This window comes from Cavia porcellus, unplaced genomic scaffold, assembly GCF_034190915.1.
Source record: "Cavia porcellus strain 051 isolate PalLab524CR breed Dunkin Hartley unplaced genomic scaffold, mCavPor4.1 scaffold_1, whole genome shotgun sequence".
NCBI classification, from domain to species: domain Eukaryota; kingdom Metazoa; phylum Chordata; class Mammalia; order Rodentia; family Caviidae; genus Cavia; species Cavia porcellus.
This window is the reverse complement of record NW_026947484.1, coordinates 115,573,730-115,589,814: the sequence shown is the minus strand read 5'-3', so window position 1 is coordinate 115,589,814 and position 16,085 is coordinate 115,573,730. Positions and strand designations below refer to the sequence as shown.

The 16,085-nt window shown below is 40.6% G+C and overlaps 1 protein-coding gene across 1 annotated transcript in view; it reads left to right on the top strand.

Moving 5' to 3' along the window:
- The window catches only part of Abca4 (ATP binding cassette subfamily A member 4), a 124,392-nt gene extending 114,781 nt beyond the window's left edge, over positions 1-9,611 (top strand). Inside the window, exons 45-50 of the mRNA XM_003478946.5 lie at positions 192-326; positions 1,135-1,238; positions 1,315-1,407; positions 3,174-3,423; positions 4,997-5,080; positions 9,356-9,611. Coding sequence (XP_003478994.2) covers positions 192-326; positions 1,135-1,238; positions 1,315-1,407; positions 3,174-3,423; positions 4,997-5,080; positions 9,356-9,382 — 693 coding nt within the window. The 3' untranslated portion in view covers positions 9,383-9,611. The remainder of the gene's footprint in view (positions 1-191; positions 327-1,134; positions 1,239-1,314; positions 1,408-3,173; positions 3,424-4,996; positions 5,081-9,355) is intronic.
- The last annotated feature ends 6,474 nt before the right edge of the window (positions 9,612-16,085 follow it).

Genomic DNA, 16,085 nt, shown 5'->3' with positions numbered 1-16,085 from the left:
AAGTATAGAGTACAGAAGAGGCTGGGCTTGAAACATGTGCCAGAGGACATGAGCAAGCGGTGGTTTTGCCTTAGCCTAGATGGTTCTTTCATCCTGAAGGGGTGAGAGCTGGGAACACAGCTCTGAATAGTGGAGGTCTCTGGTGTTGGCTTCTTCATCTTTGCCAAATGAGATTTCTTTCTCTTCCCTAGGTTGCAAATTGGGGTATTCAGAGCCTGGGACTTTCTCCCTATGCCGACTGCCTGGCTGGCACCTACAGTGGGGGCAACAAGCGGAAACTCTCCACAGCCATAGCGCTCATTGGCTGCCCACCGCTGGTGCTGCTGGTGAGGGCGCTGCTACCTGCAGGGACAGCCAGCCCTAAGAGCTGACCCACATCTGCCTCTGGGTTCAAGAAAATATGCTCTGGGTCAGCAGCTTTAGAAAATGCAGCAGTTTGCTTTGATCTGGATTGCTCCCTGTGTGACTCCTTTTGAGCAAATCGGCCCAGTGTTTGGTGCACCATTCTTGAAAGAAACAAGTCACAGCAAGGCCTGCGAGTCCCTGGAAAGGCGCTTTGGGGTTCACAAGCTCTCCAAGGGAAAGGACACTCTACTTTGGGAGCACCAATATTATTAGCACATGAGGACAGCTGTGTGAGGTCCAAAGTGGACAGAAATATTGGCCTGGATCAAAGGCTACTGCGACCTAAGCTGGACCCGTCCCCATGGGGACCAGGCCCACCCCCATGGGGACTGGACCCCTTCCTTTCCCATGAAGTTGGAGGCTTATACAAGTATCCAAGTGTCACACAAAGCTATCTGAGTTTTCTCGCTGCCTCCTAACCAAGATGTGCTTGAGGGTTTTTGTTTGTTTCCTTTTTAAGGATAGTTATACCATTGTCTTGATCAGCCTTAATTCACTCATGGGCTGAAGTGAATCTGAAGCTGTGCACTGTTTCTTTACTCTGATTCACCTCTTCCATCTGTGTACCTGCTGTCTTGGTCAGGGGGGAAGGAGCTATGTCCTGTACTTGTTTGTCAAATTATTCTTCTTAGAGACCAGAGCTGCTCAGGGGGGCTCAGCCCAAGGAGGATTCAGTGACTAAAAATGGCCACCTCCAAGTCCATCCCTCTACTCTTTCTCACCCCACAGGATGAGCCTACCACAGGGATGGACCCGCAGGCACGTCGCATGCTGTGGAACACGATTGTGAGCCTCATCAGAGAAGGGAGAGCCGTGGTCCTCACTTCCCACAGGCAAGAGATTCCCAGGGTGGGGACAGTGGGTGAGAGTTCCTCCCCACTGCCTCACCTCCTGTCTCCTGCCCCATAGCATGGAGGAGTGTGAGGCACTGTGCACCCGGCTGGCCATCATGGTGAAGGGCGCCTTTCAGTGCCTGGGCACCATTCAGCACCTCAAGTACAAGTAAGAAGAAGGGGGGGGCACACCCTTTGCTGCCTCCTGGGGGTTCGACCAGGCTCTGTGCTGTCTGCAGATACCTGGAAAGCTCCTGCTACCCTATCATTCCACATGCAGAGGCTGCTGGTAACTGGGCCTTGCTCTCCAGAAGCAGACAAAGTCATTGTGCTCACTTGTATATTGAGCTAACTGCAGATGGTTGAAGCTGGAGGGAGTCTGGATGGGGACATCTCTATCCTGGCATGGGAATGAGAAGGGCCGCTGCTAACTGATCAGTAGTGACCCATTTATTCTGACAGATTCAGAACTCCTGGCCTGTCCCATCAATGTCTGCAACAAATATAGGAACAACTAGGAGATAAAACAGCGTGAGAATCAGTTTTTCCATCTTAGAGTATTATATGCTTTTGAATCTGAAAACTGGCTATGTGTTATGTAACAAACCAGCAACGCCAGTAATCTTGAATAGGATTGTCCTGTATCCATAAACTGCAAACTGCTGTAAATCTTCATTATTCATAGTTGGTATGCCAAAGCTAACAATCGAGTTAAAATAAGATTATCATAATATTGCCGTACTCCCTTGCATTTTGACATGCCTAATAACCTGAGAAAAAGTAAACTTACAGTTGCCATTCATTTATTTAATACTTATCAAAAGCCCAGAATATAAAGTAGGCTATTTGGTGGAAGGGACACTACAGAATCCACCTTATCTATGCTGAGGTGCTTGATTTTGATGGTCCATAACAGTGTATTGCACAGAAAACTCCATTCTTCACTTGCATCAGGGAAGATAAATGATGGAGAAAAAGGTCTAAAAGATTAGCTGTATTTGGCATTTGACCCTGATTTCTTGAGCAACTAGAGCTTAAAGATGACACAATCTGTGAGAACATCAGTGTATGGAATCACCAGACTTGTGTCAACAAGTCCTGTGTCCAGCTGCTGGAGGATGCCTCCCTACTCCCTTCCTCTCATTCCTCAATTATCTCTATGATAGAGAAGATGAGGAAGTATGTCCCTGTGTGGAAAGATGGTCAACTTCCTGGACCTGGAATTTAAAGGGATCTTACTACAGAGAAGACTCTAGATCATGAAGGAAACTTTTCTGAGCCCATGATCATGTCCATGCTAGGCAAGTGCTCTACGCCTGAACTACATTCCATCCCCATGAGTGGAGCACTGCAGTCAGTTATAACTGACACAATACACTCTGACATGGCCATGTGTGGTCACCAGCTGACCATACCCACCCTCTGGTGAACCACCGTTCATCCACATGAGGGTTACCAGCAAAACTGGTGAAGGGAGGGGGCAACACAAAAAAAAAAAAAAAAGCCCTGGCCCTGACGGCTCCATTTACTTTTAGAAGCTTCCACAGTGAAGTGCTGTTTTCCCAAGGCTTTGCTGTGCCCTGGACCTGTCCAGTCACCAAAGGCTAGTCAGCTCTTGGCATGCTTAGTCCACACTTTGTAGGTGGGTCTACATACACCTTTACAGGTGGGGCTGGGATCTCCCCAAGGGGCTATAACCACCCTTAACTTCAGCAAATGCATTGGTCCCACTTCACCACACAGACATTTAGACCTCTAAAAACAGGTACAAAATATTTTCTCCAAAGACTATCACATTTTTCTCCTGGTCTGCAGCATGTACACATGGTCAATGGATAGATCTTTAATCCCCAGGATGCCTGATGATTCTAGTCCTCCTCTGAGATTTCCTGAGACCTCCCAAATGCAGCCCTGTACTACCCTGTGCACCCCTAGGTTTGGAGATGGCTACATTGTCACAATGAAAATCAAGTCCCCAAAAGATGACCTCCTCCCTGACCTGAACCTAGTGGAACAGTTCTTCCAGGGGAACTTTCCAGGCAGTGTGCAGCGGGAGAGGCACTACAACATGCTCCAGTTCCAGGTCTCCTCCTCCTCCCTGGCCAGGATCTTCCAGCTGCTCATCTCCCACAAGGACAGCCTGCTCATTGAGGAGTACTCCGTCACACAGACCACACTGGACCAGGCAAGCCCATCCCAGGCCCCGCGCAGAGCAGGAGGCACAGCAGCAGGGCCAGAATGCCCAGTGGGACACAATATTCTTGATTTTTAGTGCTCTTCAGTCTTGTCCCTCTGTCCATTAGCATAAAACCTGGTATATAAGAAATTGTATTCCAATGATATTGTAGTAATCAGTAAACTTTATTTTTTATGTCATTGGGCACTTACATTACTTTATTCTTGTTGGTTCATGGTGGTGGCTTTTTTCTTTTCAAATCAACTTTATTAACACATAATGTATAGATAGTAATTATACCTATTTTAACTGTTCAGTTGGATGAGTTTCAGTAAACGTGCACCATGTGTATTTTTAATACAAATATATGAAATTTACCATTCTAACCTCTTTTAACTGTATTAGTCCGGGGATGTTAACTACATTCACATTACTGTCACTCTCTGTCTCTATAGCTCTTCATTTTGCAAAAGCAAAGCTGCCTATTAAGGCAGCAACTTTCTACTTTTTCTCCTCATCCACCTCAGCCCCTGGTAGCTACAATTGTATTCTTTGTCTCTATGAAGCTAACTCATACATGTGGAACCATGTCTTCATTGATTTTTGACCAGCTTATTTCACTTAGCATAATGTCCTCAAATCTCCATCCATGGCAGAGCATATGTGAGGATTTCCTTTCTTTATAAGGCTGAGTAATATTCTATTGCTTTTATACATCATATTTTGCTTACCCATCCATTCACAAATCATTGTGCATTTGCGTTATTTCTGAGAGGTTTTTGAAAATGTATTCTTTTTTTCATAAACATCCTTAAAATACAGCTCAATAAAGCAGTAGAAACAGGCAAGTCTCCCTCTACTCCTTGAGGAGCTGGCTCACCTGCACCTTCTTTTTTTATTAGTATATATTTGCAATATATAATACTTACATTTACTTCGGGGAACTGATACCTATATATTTTTTTCCTTGATAATTTTCAATCCTCTTTATCCCCTCGTTACCCTGATGCCTTTCTTTTTTTTCTAAAAGTTCTGCTTCCCTGTTTCTTACAATCTCTCCTTTATTCTACTCTTTAATTAATTTCTATTTTTGGTTTCTCATGGAAGGGAACCGTGATAGTTAACATTCTGTACCTGGTTTACTCTGTTCAACATTGTTCACTGTCATTTCATGTTAGCCTAAAGGTGAAGGACACACTGGACTCTTTAGGCCGGACTTGAGGCCACAGTGCACACAGTGCACACAGTGCACACTGAAGAACGGAAAAGAGATCAAATATCTTTTTTTTTCCTCTCCGTTTTTTTTTTGAGATGGTGCTAGCTGAATCCCCCTCACTTTGTTCACCCCAAAGGCCTGTGAATCCTCCAGCAGGAACTCCTTTGGCTTGGCTGGAGAGTTTAAGCAGCAAGCCCTGTTCAGGCCCTTGGGTTTGGGTTTTTATGGGTGTGCTTTCTCCCCTGGGTAGGACCCCACTGACCCTAGCAGTACTGTACATTAATTGGAACAAAGCAAAATGGGTAGGTGGGTATAGTGTGCTGTGTTGTGGGAGACATCTTCTTACTCTTGCTCTTTTGCCTCCAGGTATTTGTGAACTTTGCTAAGCAGCAGACTGAAACTCATGATGTCTCTTTGCACCCTCGAGCTGCTGGAGCCAGACAAGCCAAGGTAGCCACTACCCTTTCACAGTGCTCTGCTGGAGCCAGATGCTTGCCTCTGGGGCTCAGTTAGTCCACTAAGCCTCTGCTATCCCCAAGGCTCAGACTCATACCACTTCCCAGCCCATCCCTGTCACACCCCACTAGTTCTGTGCTAAAGGATTCATGGGCCAGTAACTGTATAGGTCCTGATTTTACCTGGAAACTGTTCAACTGGCATGGGAGGGCATTTTTGAAAAGAACATTCCCACATATTTTGCTTATAGAAAACTGGCATTTTAGAAATAAGAAGCAGGGAAGGTAAAGGAGATACTTAGAATACTTGGCATCTGTGTTTAGTCATAACTTTGCATTTCAAAGGAAGAGACTTAACTGACACTCTTTCAGTGGGAACACATTTGATTAGAGCAAGTGACTAATTTTTCAGAAAGGGGGCTCTCTGTTGTCTATGCAAATATCAACGTGATAGAGGAAGGAACAATAGACGGTCTAGGTTCTCAGCTGTCTTCTCCTGTCTTTCCTAGAGAATAAATCAAATCGGAAAAGTATTTTTCCAAATAGTAATGATATGCAAAACCCTATTTTTCATAGTTGTCATTTGTTACGAGGGATCAAACTCATGACCTTGCACTTGCCAGGCAGGCACTAAACTGCTGAGCTAAATCCCCGGCCCACATCCAAATTTTTGATTGCAAGAAAAAGTCAAATGTATTTGATGACTGATACAGTCTCCTCGAAGGCAGTGCTTGTGATCAGTGTTTTCACATCCTCCTCACAGTACAGACTTTGTGGCCACTTGGCAGTGTTGCCTTTGTCCCCGCCCCCAGAGGGTCCGGGAATGCCAAATTAAGATATCTGTCTAAGGAAGGTTAGTTTTGCTGATTTTCCAGCCACAATTGCTCATTTTAAAGATCTTGCTGCTGTTAACATCAGCCAGAAATTATTCATTCATAGCCTCTTGCAGTTCTGAATCCTTTTTATAACACAGAACACAGTTAGTTATCAAGATTGCTTCCTGGAACTCTCAATCCTCCCTCTCTCCACTGCCTGGAGGATTTCTTCTTAGAGAGTTAACACCAGGTCACATCTGGTATCATTAAAGGTCTGTAATCTATAACAATTAATTCCACTTTTCCTCTTATTAGCTGTATTTTTCTACTGCATTTGTATTATTTTTGGTTACAAATGTTAGGAAACCTATTGGAATGCATTTGTCAAATTGGTATATACTTATACTAATTTTAAATTCAAAGCCTGACTTTATGACAAACTATCCTTTAAGGGGTTTGCAGGCATCCTTTGTGCAGCAAAGTGTGTCATGAAACAGATAGCATTTTTATACTATAGTACTTTGAAATAATTTTCCTTAAGATATCCTATGAACAAGAAAAGAGTAATTTGTCTCAAGAAGTTCTACAGGATATGATCCACTGGATTCTCAGCAAACATGAGAGCTGCTTCAGCAGGCTCTCATCCCCGGGATATGAGCAAAAACTACACGAACATCTCATCATCTAAAGATCTGCTTAGGATCCTGGGCCCACCTCAAAACATAGTTTATCCCTAAATACTATATTAGTCATCTTTTTAAACCAGATATCAGGGAAAACAACATTTTATTAGACTGGGGAGGCCCACTTCTGCCTCCTGACTTCCCACACTCCCTCACCCCCACAGCTGGGATTGGTCCAAGAATTCACATGCAATTTAATACTAGAGACAGCATCTTTCTGGTTAGAAAAGTCATCATGGTGTCTACTGCTCAAGGAGCATACACTTAGTGCCCAAGTTTGGTCTGGAGCCTGCTTTCCTGAATTCCAGTTTAAATTTCTTCCCATCCTCCAGCCTCTTGTCAAATGTTCATGCTTCCTAGGAACCATCTCTGGAGGAAGTGGACTAAGATAATTCAGAACTCAAGGCTGGACCTAAATTGTGACTTCTTGGTTTTTAAAAAGGGAATTGTAACTTTCTGGGGTGGGGACTAAATTATTCCCATAATAGCCTTTGGAAACACGACTGAGGATGTAAAGTCCCTCTGAGATGTAAGCATGCATGCACACAGGGGCATTGGTCTCCATAGTGAGCATCAGGATCATAGAATCCAGGGTCCTGAGAGATCGTGGTCTGACCATTTCACAGATAAGGAAAGAAACCTAGCCCATAACCTTGTGCAGTTCTCTGTCATTGCCATAAGCCTCCTTGAGAGTCACTGCCACAGGAACAGTAGTCATGGCAAGATTCTGCAGCTAGGATTGCATGCCACCTCTTTGTATGGTTTGAAGAATACACAAAACAGATGATAATATATGTAAACAATATCCACTGTCAGTAGATTTTGGCTGAATTTCTATTCCACTGCTGTCTGCCCTGCTTATTTGAGTGTCTACCTCATGGATATAATTAGTTCAGGAGACATAAAGGGATAGACAGGTAGCAGTGGATTGTTGGTTGGATGTGAGAACAACACATCTTTGTAAATATATCAAGAAAACAAGTCCTCATTCAAATAGTGCTGCACCACCGCTGCGGTGCTGAGTGCATCTTCTGCAGCAGTGTGTGAACGGAATGTCTCACTGGATATCTAAGAGGGCACATGAAAGCTCATCAAGAATCAGAAAAGAATACACTTAATGTGTTTCAAGAGTTTTCAGCATGAGGAAAGCAAATGGATTTCTTAACCAAGGCATCTCTGCTCCACTACTTACAGAAGGGCTTTGTAGGGAAAAACCCTTCCTAGAGCAGTGCTGCTCACGGCACATCGTACTGTGGTTATCTTCTAGAGTCTGGGAGGAAGAGGGGGAGAAAATGGGAAAGAAAGATGCTGAGGCCCAGGAACTGCTATCCAGAAGGATGGAGCAAAGTGACCGCCAATTGGTAAAGTCTGGAGCTCAGCTTCTCCCTGTAGAGGAGAAGATAGAAGGCAGAGAGCTGTACAACTAAATTCTGAATAGCTCTGACTCTGCTTTGCTCCTAGTGGCTGCTGAGATAATAACTGCAGTGTACTTTGGTACTTTGGTAGACCCACACCTTAATCTTGTTTTGACATTTTAAAACATCTGTTAACGACATAAACCAAAAAATCATTTTAACCAGGGTCAGAATAGAGGTTGGGAAAGCCCAGGAGGGTGTTACTGAAACTTACTGTTTTTGCCTGGGCTGGTTATATCATTTAAATTAGCAGTTGCAATATCTCAGAAAAGACTATACAAGGAGAGGGGTTGCATAGCTATTCCCAACATGAGAGTTCCAGAAAGGCATCATTTACTAGAGAAGTTGTTTATGGATAAAATCCATCCTCTACCTTGAGAGAAAATCTAAATTTACCTTGTATCTCTACTTTATCTGATGTCTCCAAGGGCAAGGATGAATGTTTGCTTTCTTCAGCTCATGAAAACACTCAACAAACACTTGCCAATCTGGGAAACCATCAAATTATAAAAGCTTAGTTAAAAATGGAAAAGAAGTAAGGTTGAGAAAATGAGAACCCTTCCTCAAAAAAAGTACTGAAGATTAAGCAGCAGGAATGCTCTGCTTTTCAAAATACCAGTTGCAAAATGTAAGCCATAAAAAGCCCAGGAGGAGATAAGAAAACCACAGGACTTGGCTGTGAGGAGCAGTCCTGTTAAAAGTTTGACCCAGATCTCTTGCAGATGTGTTAATGTATTGAAAGATTTTCCTAGTCTGGGTTAATAAAGGAGATTAGTAATAGAGGAGGAAGATGAAATAGAGTAAATTCAGACAGCAAGACCACTAAGGAGGTGTTCCAGGAATAGGAGTTGCTGTCAGATTTTCAAAGCTTTTGATTCTTTGGGAGCTCAAGATTTTTAAATAGCTCAGATCAAAAATGTTACCAAGGAAAAACCTGAATAGACACTTTAGCATCACTTGATTTTAGTTGACTTAAAAATACTAATTTTGGAGGTCACACAGCTAAGCAATACATTATTAGTCTCCCGTTAGCTTTGCGGTAGATAACACCTCTACCATGTGAGTTAGGACAACAGTGGTTGCCTAGGTTACTTTCAGATGCTCCAAGGCCACTTTTTCTGAAAACACTGACTCTTCCCTTGGGCCTGCAGATGTCCAATAACTGACACAAAAAAGATGAAAAGGTTTGGCATTTCTGTCTTTATATTGTGTCTGTCTCATGTGTGCCCTTAACTTTTGGATCAAATTATACTCAATATTGTATAGGTGTTAATCATTTCCAGAAATGTTTTTTCCAGAACTATAATACAGGGCTAACTGGACCTTGACTTACCTGGTCTCTCTCCCCCATCTCAAGGCTAAAGACACCTCCCAGCCTTCTTGACAAGAAACACCAGACCATAACCGGAGCAAAAAAGGTGGCACCACACTTCCTGGAAGATTTCTATCTATTCCCAAAAAATTCATGAATGTTCCTCTCTTTATTAGCCTATCTTTCTACCTTGTAATTCCAGTCTGTAAAACCTTAACACCATGGGGGTGAGAAACTGAATTTGAGCTCAGCTCTCACTTTTCTATTCTTTTGCCACTGAATAAAGCTCTTTGATCTCTCATCACTCTGTCTCTTGAGTCATTGGCTTTTTCAAATGAAAGCAGAATTATCTTGCTGTGAATAAAAAAAGAAAGCCTGGTTTACACCTGCCACTGTGGTTCATCTAAAGAGAGAAGGTGGGACCGAAAGCTCTGGGCTAGGAGCAAAGGTGTCTCTGTGATGGTCTGGAGTCTAATACTACAGCCCATGAGGAAGTAATGCTGTCCCAGAAGACCAATGGATAATGGATGAAGGGAGATATTTCACCTGGAAACATGGCAGCATATACCTTGAAGGACAACTGTTTCAGGCCCCAAAAGGACTCAGCCCCTAAAACCAGATTCCTGAGGGTTTACCTTCCTCTACATAAGGACTCATTGCTCAGCAGTTCCTCTGATTCCCATGACTCTCATGACTACATCTATTCCAAGGTGACGGTCAAGTTTAGGAAACTTGGATACCTATGCTTCAAAGGTCTTAGATTCATAAAATTATGGGACTGTAGAGCTAGAAAACACCTATGTTCAAAGACAACATCCTCTATAATTGTCTTCTTTTCATTAGTTTCATGCATATGGAAACCAAGTTCCAGAAAAATTAAATTCCTTAACTGGTCATCCAGCCCTCCCAGCAGGCCCCAGTCTGGCCATCCTCCAGCTGTTTGTCCAACAGGGCCAAGAATTCACAGTTCCCAAAGAGAATGACCTCTGGACTCAGAACCTTAGAATTTTCTGTCCATTGTTCTAAAACCTGTTTCCAGGGCCAGTATGGCTTCCTTCTGCATCAAGGTTGGTCTAGATCATACAGACTGGTGTCTACACATGGCAAATGAAGCTCCTTGGAAAAATAGGAGGAAAGAAAAGAGGAGTGAGTCCTGGTGCACCTGGCTGTGCAAGACCATGGTCCAATGTGGAACTCCAAGGAAACCAAGAAGTTGACATATGAACCTGGGTCGTTACAAAGTTCACCATTTAGCAGTTTTTTCACTTGGCTTATAACTGTAAATATTGTGCACATATGATATGAACACTCATAAAGGTGTTCTCGTTAGGCAAATTCCTGAGAAAGAGGTAGGACATTAAGGCTCAGACATTGGATCCCATGAGGTAAGCTTTGCTCAAATTAGAGTGGTTTTGTATGTCAGTAGCTTTTGTGTGTGTGTGTGTTTTTTTCCTTTTTATCGATACTGAGGATCGAACTCATGACTGCCTGCTTGCAAGGCAGGCACTTATGCCACTGAGCTAAATCCCCAGCCCCATGTCAGTAGCTTTCACAAAGAATCAAGGTTAGTGTAGCCAAATCCCATAACATTCAGTCATGGAGAGTTTCAGGGCACATTTCATCCACAGACAGTACCTGCAAAGCTATTCCAGAGTCTATTTCAATGATGCTGACCACGAAGTCAGTTCTGTCACAGCTAAGTAGAGAAGCAGAAGTGTAAGAGAAAGACTGGGGAGATGAAATGGAAGACAGAAGAGGACAAAATGCACTTAGTACTACATATCCTGGGAATAAAGCATGAACAAGAGCCTACCTGTCTTTGGTGTTAACATTCTAATGCAGACCAGGCAGACTTCTCTGGAAAGGTCCATATAATGAATATTTTCAACTTTGTAGATCTTATGGTTCCTAATTGCAACTATTCAACAGGGCTCTTGAGCACAGAGGCAGCCACAGACAGCAAAGCTTGATGCAGCCCACGGGCCACCCTATGTCCATCTAGTCTGGCAAGTAAACAGAGAAAAGTGTTACAGGGACATTCAAAATAGTTCTGCTTGCCTTTACCAAATCCCTCATGTCACTTGATCCCTTTCCCTTCAACTAACTCATTTAGCTGGGACAGTAGATGGTCAAAAGTAAGTCTACATGCAGAGAATAAGAACGGACTTTCAAGACTAACTTTAGATCTCTTGTCTTGACTGATATCCTGAAGTACAAGATAATCCCTACCAAAAACAACAAAGTACAGCCAGCCTGCAGGAAGGGCCTGTACTGAGCCTGGCTTTTGTTGCCTTTTTCATCCATCCCACTTCTTACAACGAGATGGTTTATAGTTTTTTCCTTTAACAGCATGTGCTGAGAGCTTGGTGCTGAATATTCATGCCAGTTCCCTCAGCTAAGGAGCTTTATAGGACTTTTTAAGTTTTTATTAGTTTTAAAATTTAGACGGGCAAAATGCAAAGAAGTAGAAAAATGCAGTTTATTTATAGTGTCCATGCTGGAGAGAATTTCCAGCGGCATTTGCCAGTATGAATATTCTCAGAACTACAAAAAATAAGCTATCCTTTTAATTTTTTTATTTTAAAGAGAAAAAGCAATAAAAACAATGATACAAAATTTCAAAACAAGATTAATGATGGTTAATACATTGCATATTGCTATCTTCAAAATAGTTCCTCGGATTACAAGATACGGGCATGAAAAATTGGTCAAACAATATAGAAACAAACCTTTGTTTTTAATGAACTAATAGAAATTAGTAGTATAACTAGCTTAGCGATCTTGTATATGTATTTTTTTTTCTTTTCCCTTCCTTCTTTTCTGCTTTCCCTCATCCCAGTTGTTCTTTCCTTTTGAACAATTTCTTTCCATTTCACAATATCTGTTGTACATTTTGGATCTTATTGACTCTTTCAATTTCTTACCCTAGAGAGACAATATGATGTTTACAACATATAAGTCTGATTTATATTTCGCTTATGAATATGACCTCAAGTTGTCTCCATTTACCTATACAAGCCTCAAGTTTATCCTTTTTATAGCTGAGTAGTACTCCACCGCTTTAAAATGCCACTTTTTAAAAAATCCATTCCTTGTTTGACAGGTATTTGGGTTGTTTCCAAGATTTATCTATTTCAAATTGTGCTGCTAATAAACATGGGTGTACATGTATCACTGTGGTACAGTGTTTTTAATTCTTCTGAGAAAATACTCAAAAGAAGAATAGCTGCATTGAATGGGATCTCTAGGTTCACAGACAGCACCTGCAAGGCTATTCCAGAGTCTATTTCATGCCCAAGGTTTTTGAGGAATCTGTACATGATTTTCACAGTGGTTGTACCAGTCTACACTCTTACCGACAGTGAGAAAGGGTTCCCTTTTCTACCACAGCCCTTCCAGTATTTATTTGTTGATTTCTTGATGGTAACCATTCTTACTGAGGTGCGATGGAATCTTAGTGTTGTTTTAACTTGCATTTCTCAGATGATTAATAATGCTGAACATTTTTTCATATATTTATTTATCATTTGTATTTCTCCATCTGAGAAGCATATATTCATTTTAGAGGCCCATTTTTGGACTGGATCCTTGTACTTGGGGGGTCTGATATTTTTCAATTCTGTATATGTTCTAGATAAAAGTCCTCTGAGAGACAGTTAGTTAAATTTTTTTCTCACTGTATAGGTTTTCTTTTTACTCTGTTAGCAATTTCTTTTGATGTGCAAAATTTTTTAATAAAATGAAATCCCACTTATTGATTCTTTGAAGTACTTCCTGTGCCGTTTGGTTTTTGTTCATGAACTCTTTGCCTACTGCTGTGTCTTCAAGACTTTTACCTACTTTCTCTTCCAGTAGATTTAGTGTTTCTGTTTTAGTATTTAAATCTTTGATCCATTTTTACTTCAGTTTAATGCATGGTGTTCGAGTAGACATGGATTTAGTTTTAATCTTCAGCATGTGGAAAGCCAGTTTTTCCACCACCGTTTATTAAAGCTGTCTTTCTTCTGGTGAAGTTTCTGGCCCCTTTGTCAAAGACAAGGTCACTGAGTATCTTTGTGGTTGTGTTTTCATCCTCTAATCTGTTCCAGTTATCCTGATCTTTTTGAGTTGTGTGTGTGTGTGTGTGTGTGTGTGTTTTGGCAAGTACCATGCTGATTTTATCACAGTAGCTTTATAGTATAATTGTAAGTCAGAGATTGTGATACCCTTTGCCTTGCCTTTGTTGGCCTAGACTGTCTTTGCTATGGTAGGTCTCTTCTGTTTCCAAATAAATTTTAGGAATATGTTTTCTAGCTCTGTAAAGGACACTAATGGTATTTTGACCAAGATTGCATTAAATCTATATAACAGTTTTGAGGTAATGGCTATTTTCACAATGTTGGTTTTTTGTATCTATAAGCAAGGAATATCTTTCCATTTTCTGCTATCCTCTTCAATCTCCTTTTTCAAAGTACTGTAATTTTAAATATATAAATCGTTTATTTCCTTTTTTAGATTGATTCCTAAGTATTTTGTTTTCTTGGATGTTATTGTGAAAGGTGTTGTTTTCCTAATTTCTCTCAGTGAGTTTGTTGTTTGTGTACTGGAATGCTATTGATTTTTAAATGTTGATTTTATATCCACCTACACTACTGATTTTGGTTATTAAATCTAGAGATCCTTTGGTGGAGTTTTTGGTGTGTTCTATGAAGAGTATCATGCCATCTACAAATAATGATGTTTAACTTCCATTCCTATCTTTATTCCTTTTATTCCCCTTCTTATCTAATTGCTCTGGCTAAGGTTTCCAGAACCATATTGAATAGGAGTGGTGATAGTGTACATCTTTGTCCTGTTCCTGATTTTCTTTGGGGGAGTACTTTTTTCTTTTGGTTGAGCTGAGGACCTCATGCTTGACAGGCAATCACTGTGGCCTTGAGCTATCTCCTTGGCTTCTTGTTTCTAATTTTAGAATGAAAGCTTTAAGTTTTTGCCCATTTAGTATGATGTTGGCTGTTGATTTATCAGATTGAGTTAAAGACCATCTATTCCAATTTTGGAAGGTTTTTATCATGAATGAGAGTAAAACTTTATCAAAAGCTTTTTCTGCATCTATTGAGATGATCATGTGATTTTGTCATTGGTCTGTTGATATGGCATATTATGTTTATTGGTTTGCACATTCATTCCTGGAATGAATCCCATTTGGTCATAACATATAATCTTCTTGATAACTTGCTGCATTCTGTTTGCTAGTGTTGAAGATTTTTGAATGTATGTAGGGAGATTGGCCTGTATCTATCTTTGATGGTTGGGTCTATCTCTAGTCTTTATATCAGAGTAATATTTGCCTCCAGGAATGAGTTAGAGAGAATTGTTTCCTTTCAATTTCATTAAAGAGTTTAAGAGATATTGGCATTAAATCTTCTCTAAATTTCTTGTAGAAAGCATCCGTGAATCCATCATGGAGTATCATTTTCCATTCTTTGACTTGAATATGAATTTCCTTGGGAGTTACATGTGTTTCTTGTATGCAGTGTATTGTTAGATGTTGTTTCTTGATCCACTCTGCCAGTCTGTTTCTTTTGATTAGTGAATTGAGGTCACTTACATTGATGGTTATAGCTGATATGCATTGGTTTATCTTTTTGTGTTATTTTCCTGCTGTTAGTTCCATGCTCTTGCCTTCAGTTTAATTGCTTACCCTGACTGGTGTTTTTTTTAATAAGGTTGTTCTTAGAATTGCAGACATTTTTATCTCTGTCTTGAATATCTTTCAGTACTCTTTCGAGGGCTGGTTTTGTGGTCATAAATTTCCTCAGTTGTTCTTTATCATAGAAATTCCTTATTTCTCCATTAATTTTGAAAGACAGTTTTACAGTATATATATCAATCTGGGTTGCAAGTTGTGGTCTTTCAGGATTTGAAATACTTCACCCAAGCTCTTCTTGGCTTGGGGTTTATGTGGAGAAGTCTGCCCTGATTCTAATGGGCTTTCCTATATAGGTGATCTGTTTCTTTGCTCTAATAGATTTTAGTATTCTGTTTTTGTGCTGAAATTCTGGGATCTTTATTATATGTCAGGATGTAGATTTATTTTGGTCATAGTTATTTGACATTCTAGATACCTGTATATCAGACTTTGTCCCATGTTTTGGAAATTTTTGCTATTACTTCTGCAAATAGTCTTTTTATGTCATTTGTTTTGACTCCTGCTTTTTCATTAACACTTATCAATCTTCTATTGTTTTTCTTTGCATTGTCTTTCATCATTATTTTCTGGTCCCTTGTTATTTTTAAGAGCTCTTTCCTCACATGATCACTAGCCATGATCCTGTCATGAAGGTCTGAAAAATTTTCTTCAGTTTCATTCAAGTGATTTGCCAGCTTTCGGTGGAATTTTTAATTTCCTGGATATCTCTTTGAATCTATTTCATACATTCTATTTCTTTCCCATATTTTTCATTCAAGGTGTCCATCATTAACCTATGCTCCTCTTTTTTAAATATATATATCTACTCTAGATATGCTGAGCAATTTCTTCATTATGGTTGTCATGTCTTCTTTTTTTACCTGAGATATTATTTCTGATCTGATTTCCTCTATAGATTCATGGATTTGTTTCTTTGTTTCAATTGATATTTCAGAAATTTTAGTTAGTGTCATCCATTTTCCTCTGGAAGGACTTGTTCTGGTTGCCTGGAAGTCTGAGATTGCATTTTGCTTCTGCATCTTGTCATTCTCTGTTTCAAATGATTTTTTATTTTGCTTTCCGTGTGATCCTTATGAGTTTTTA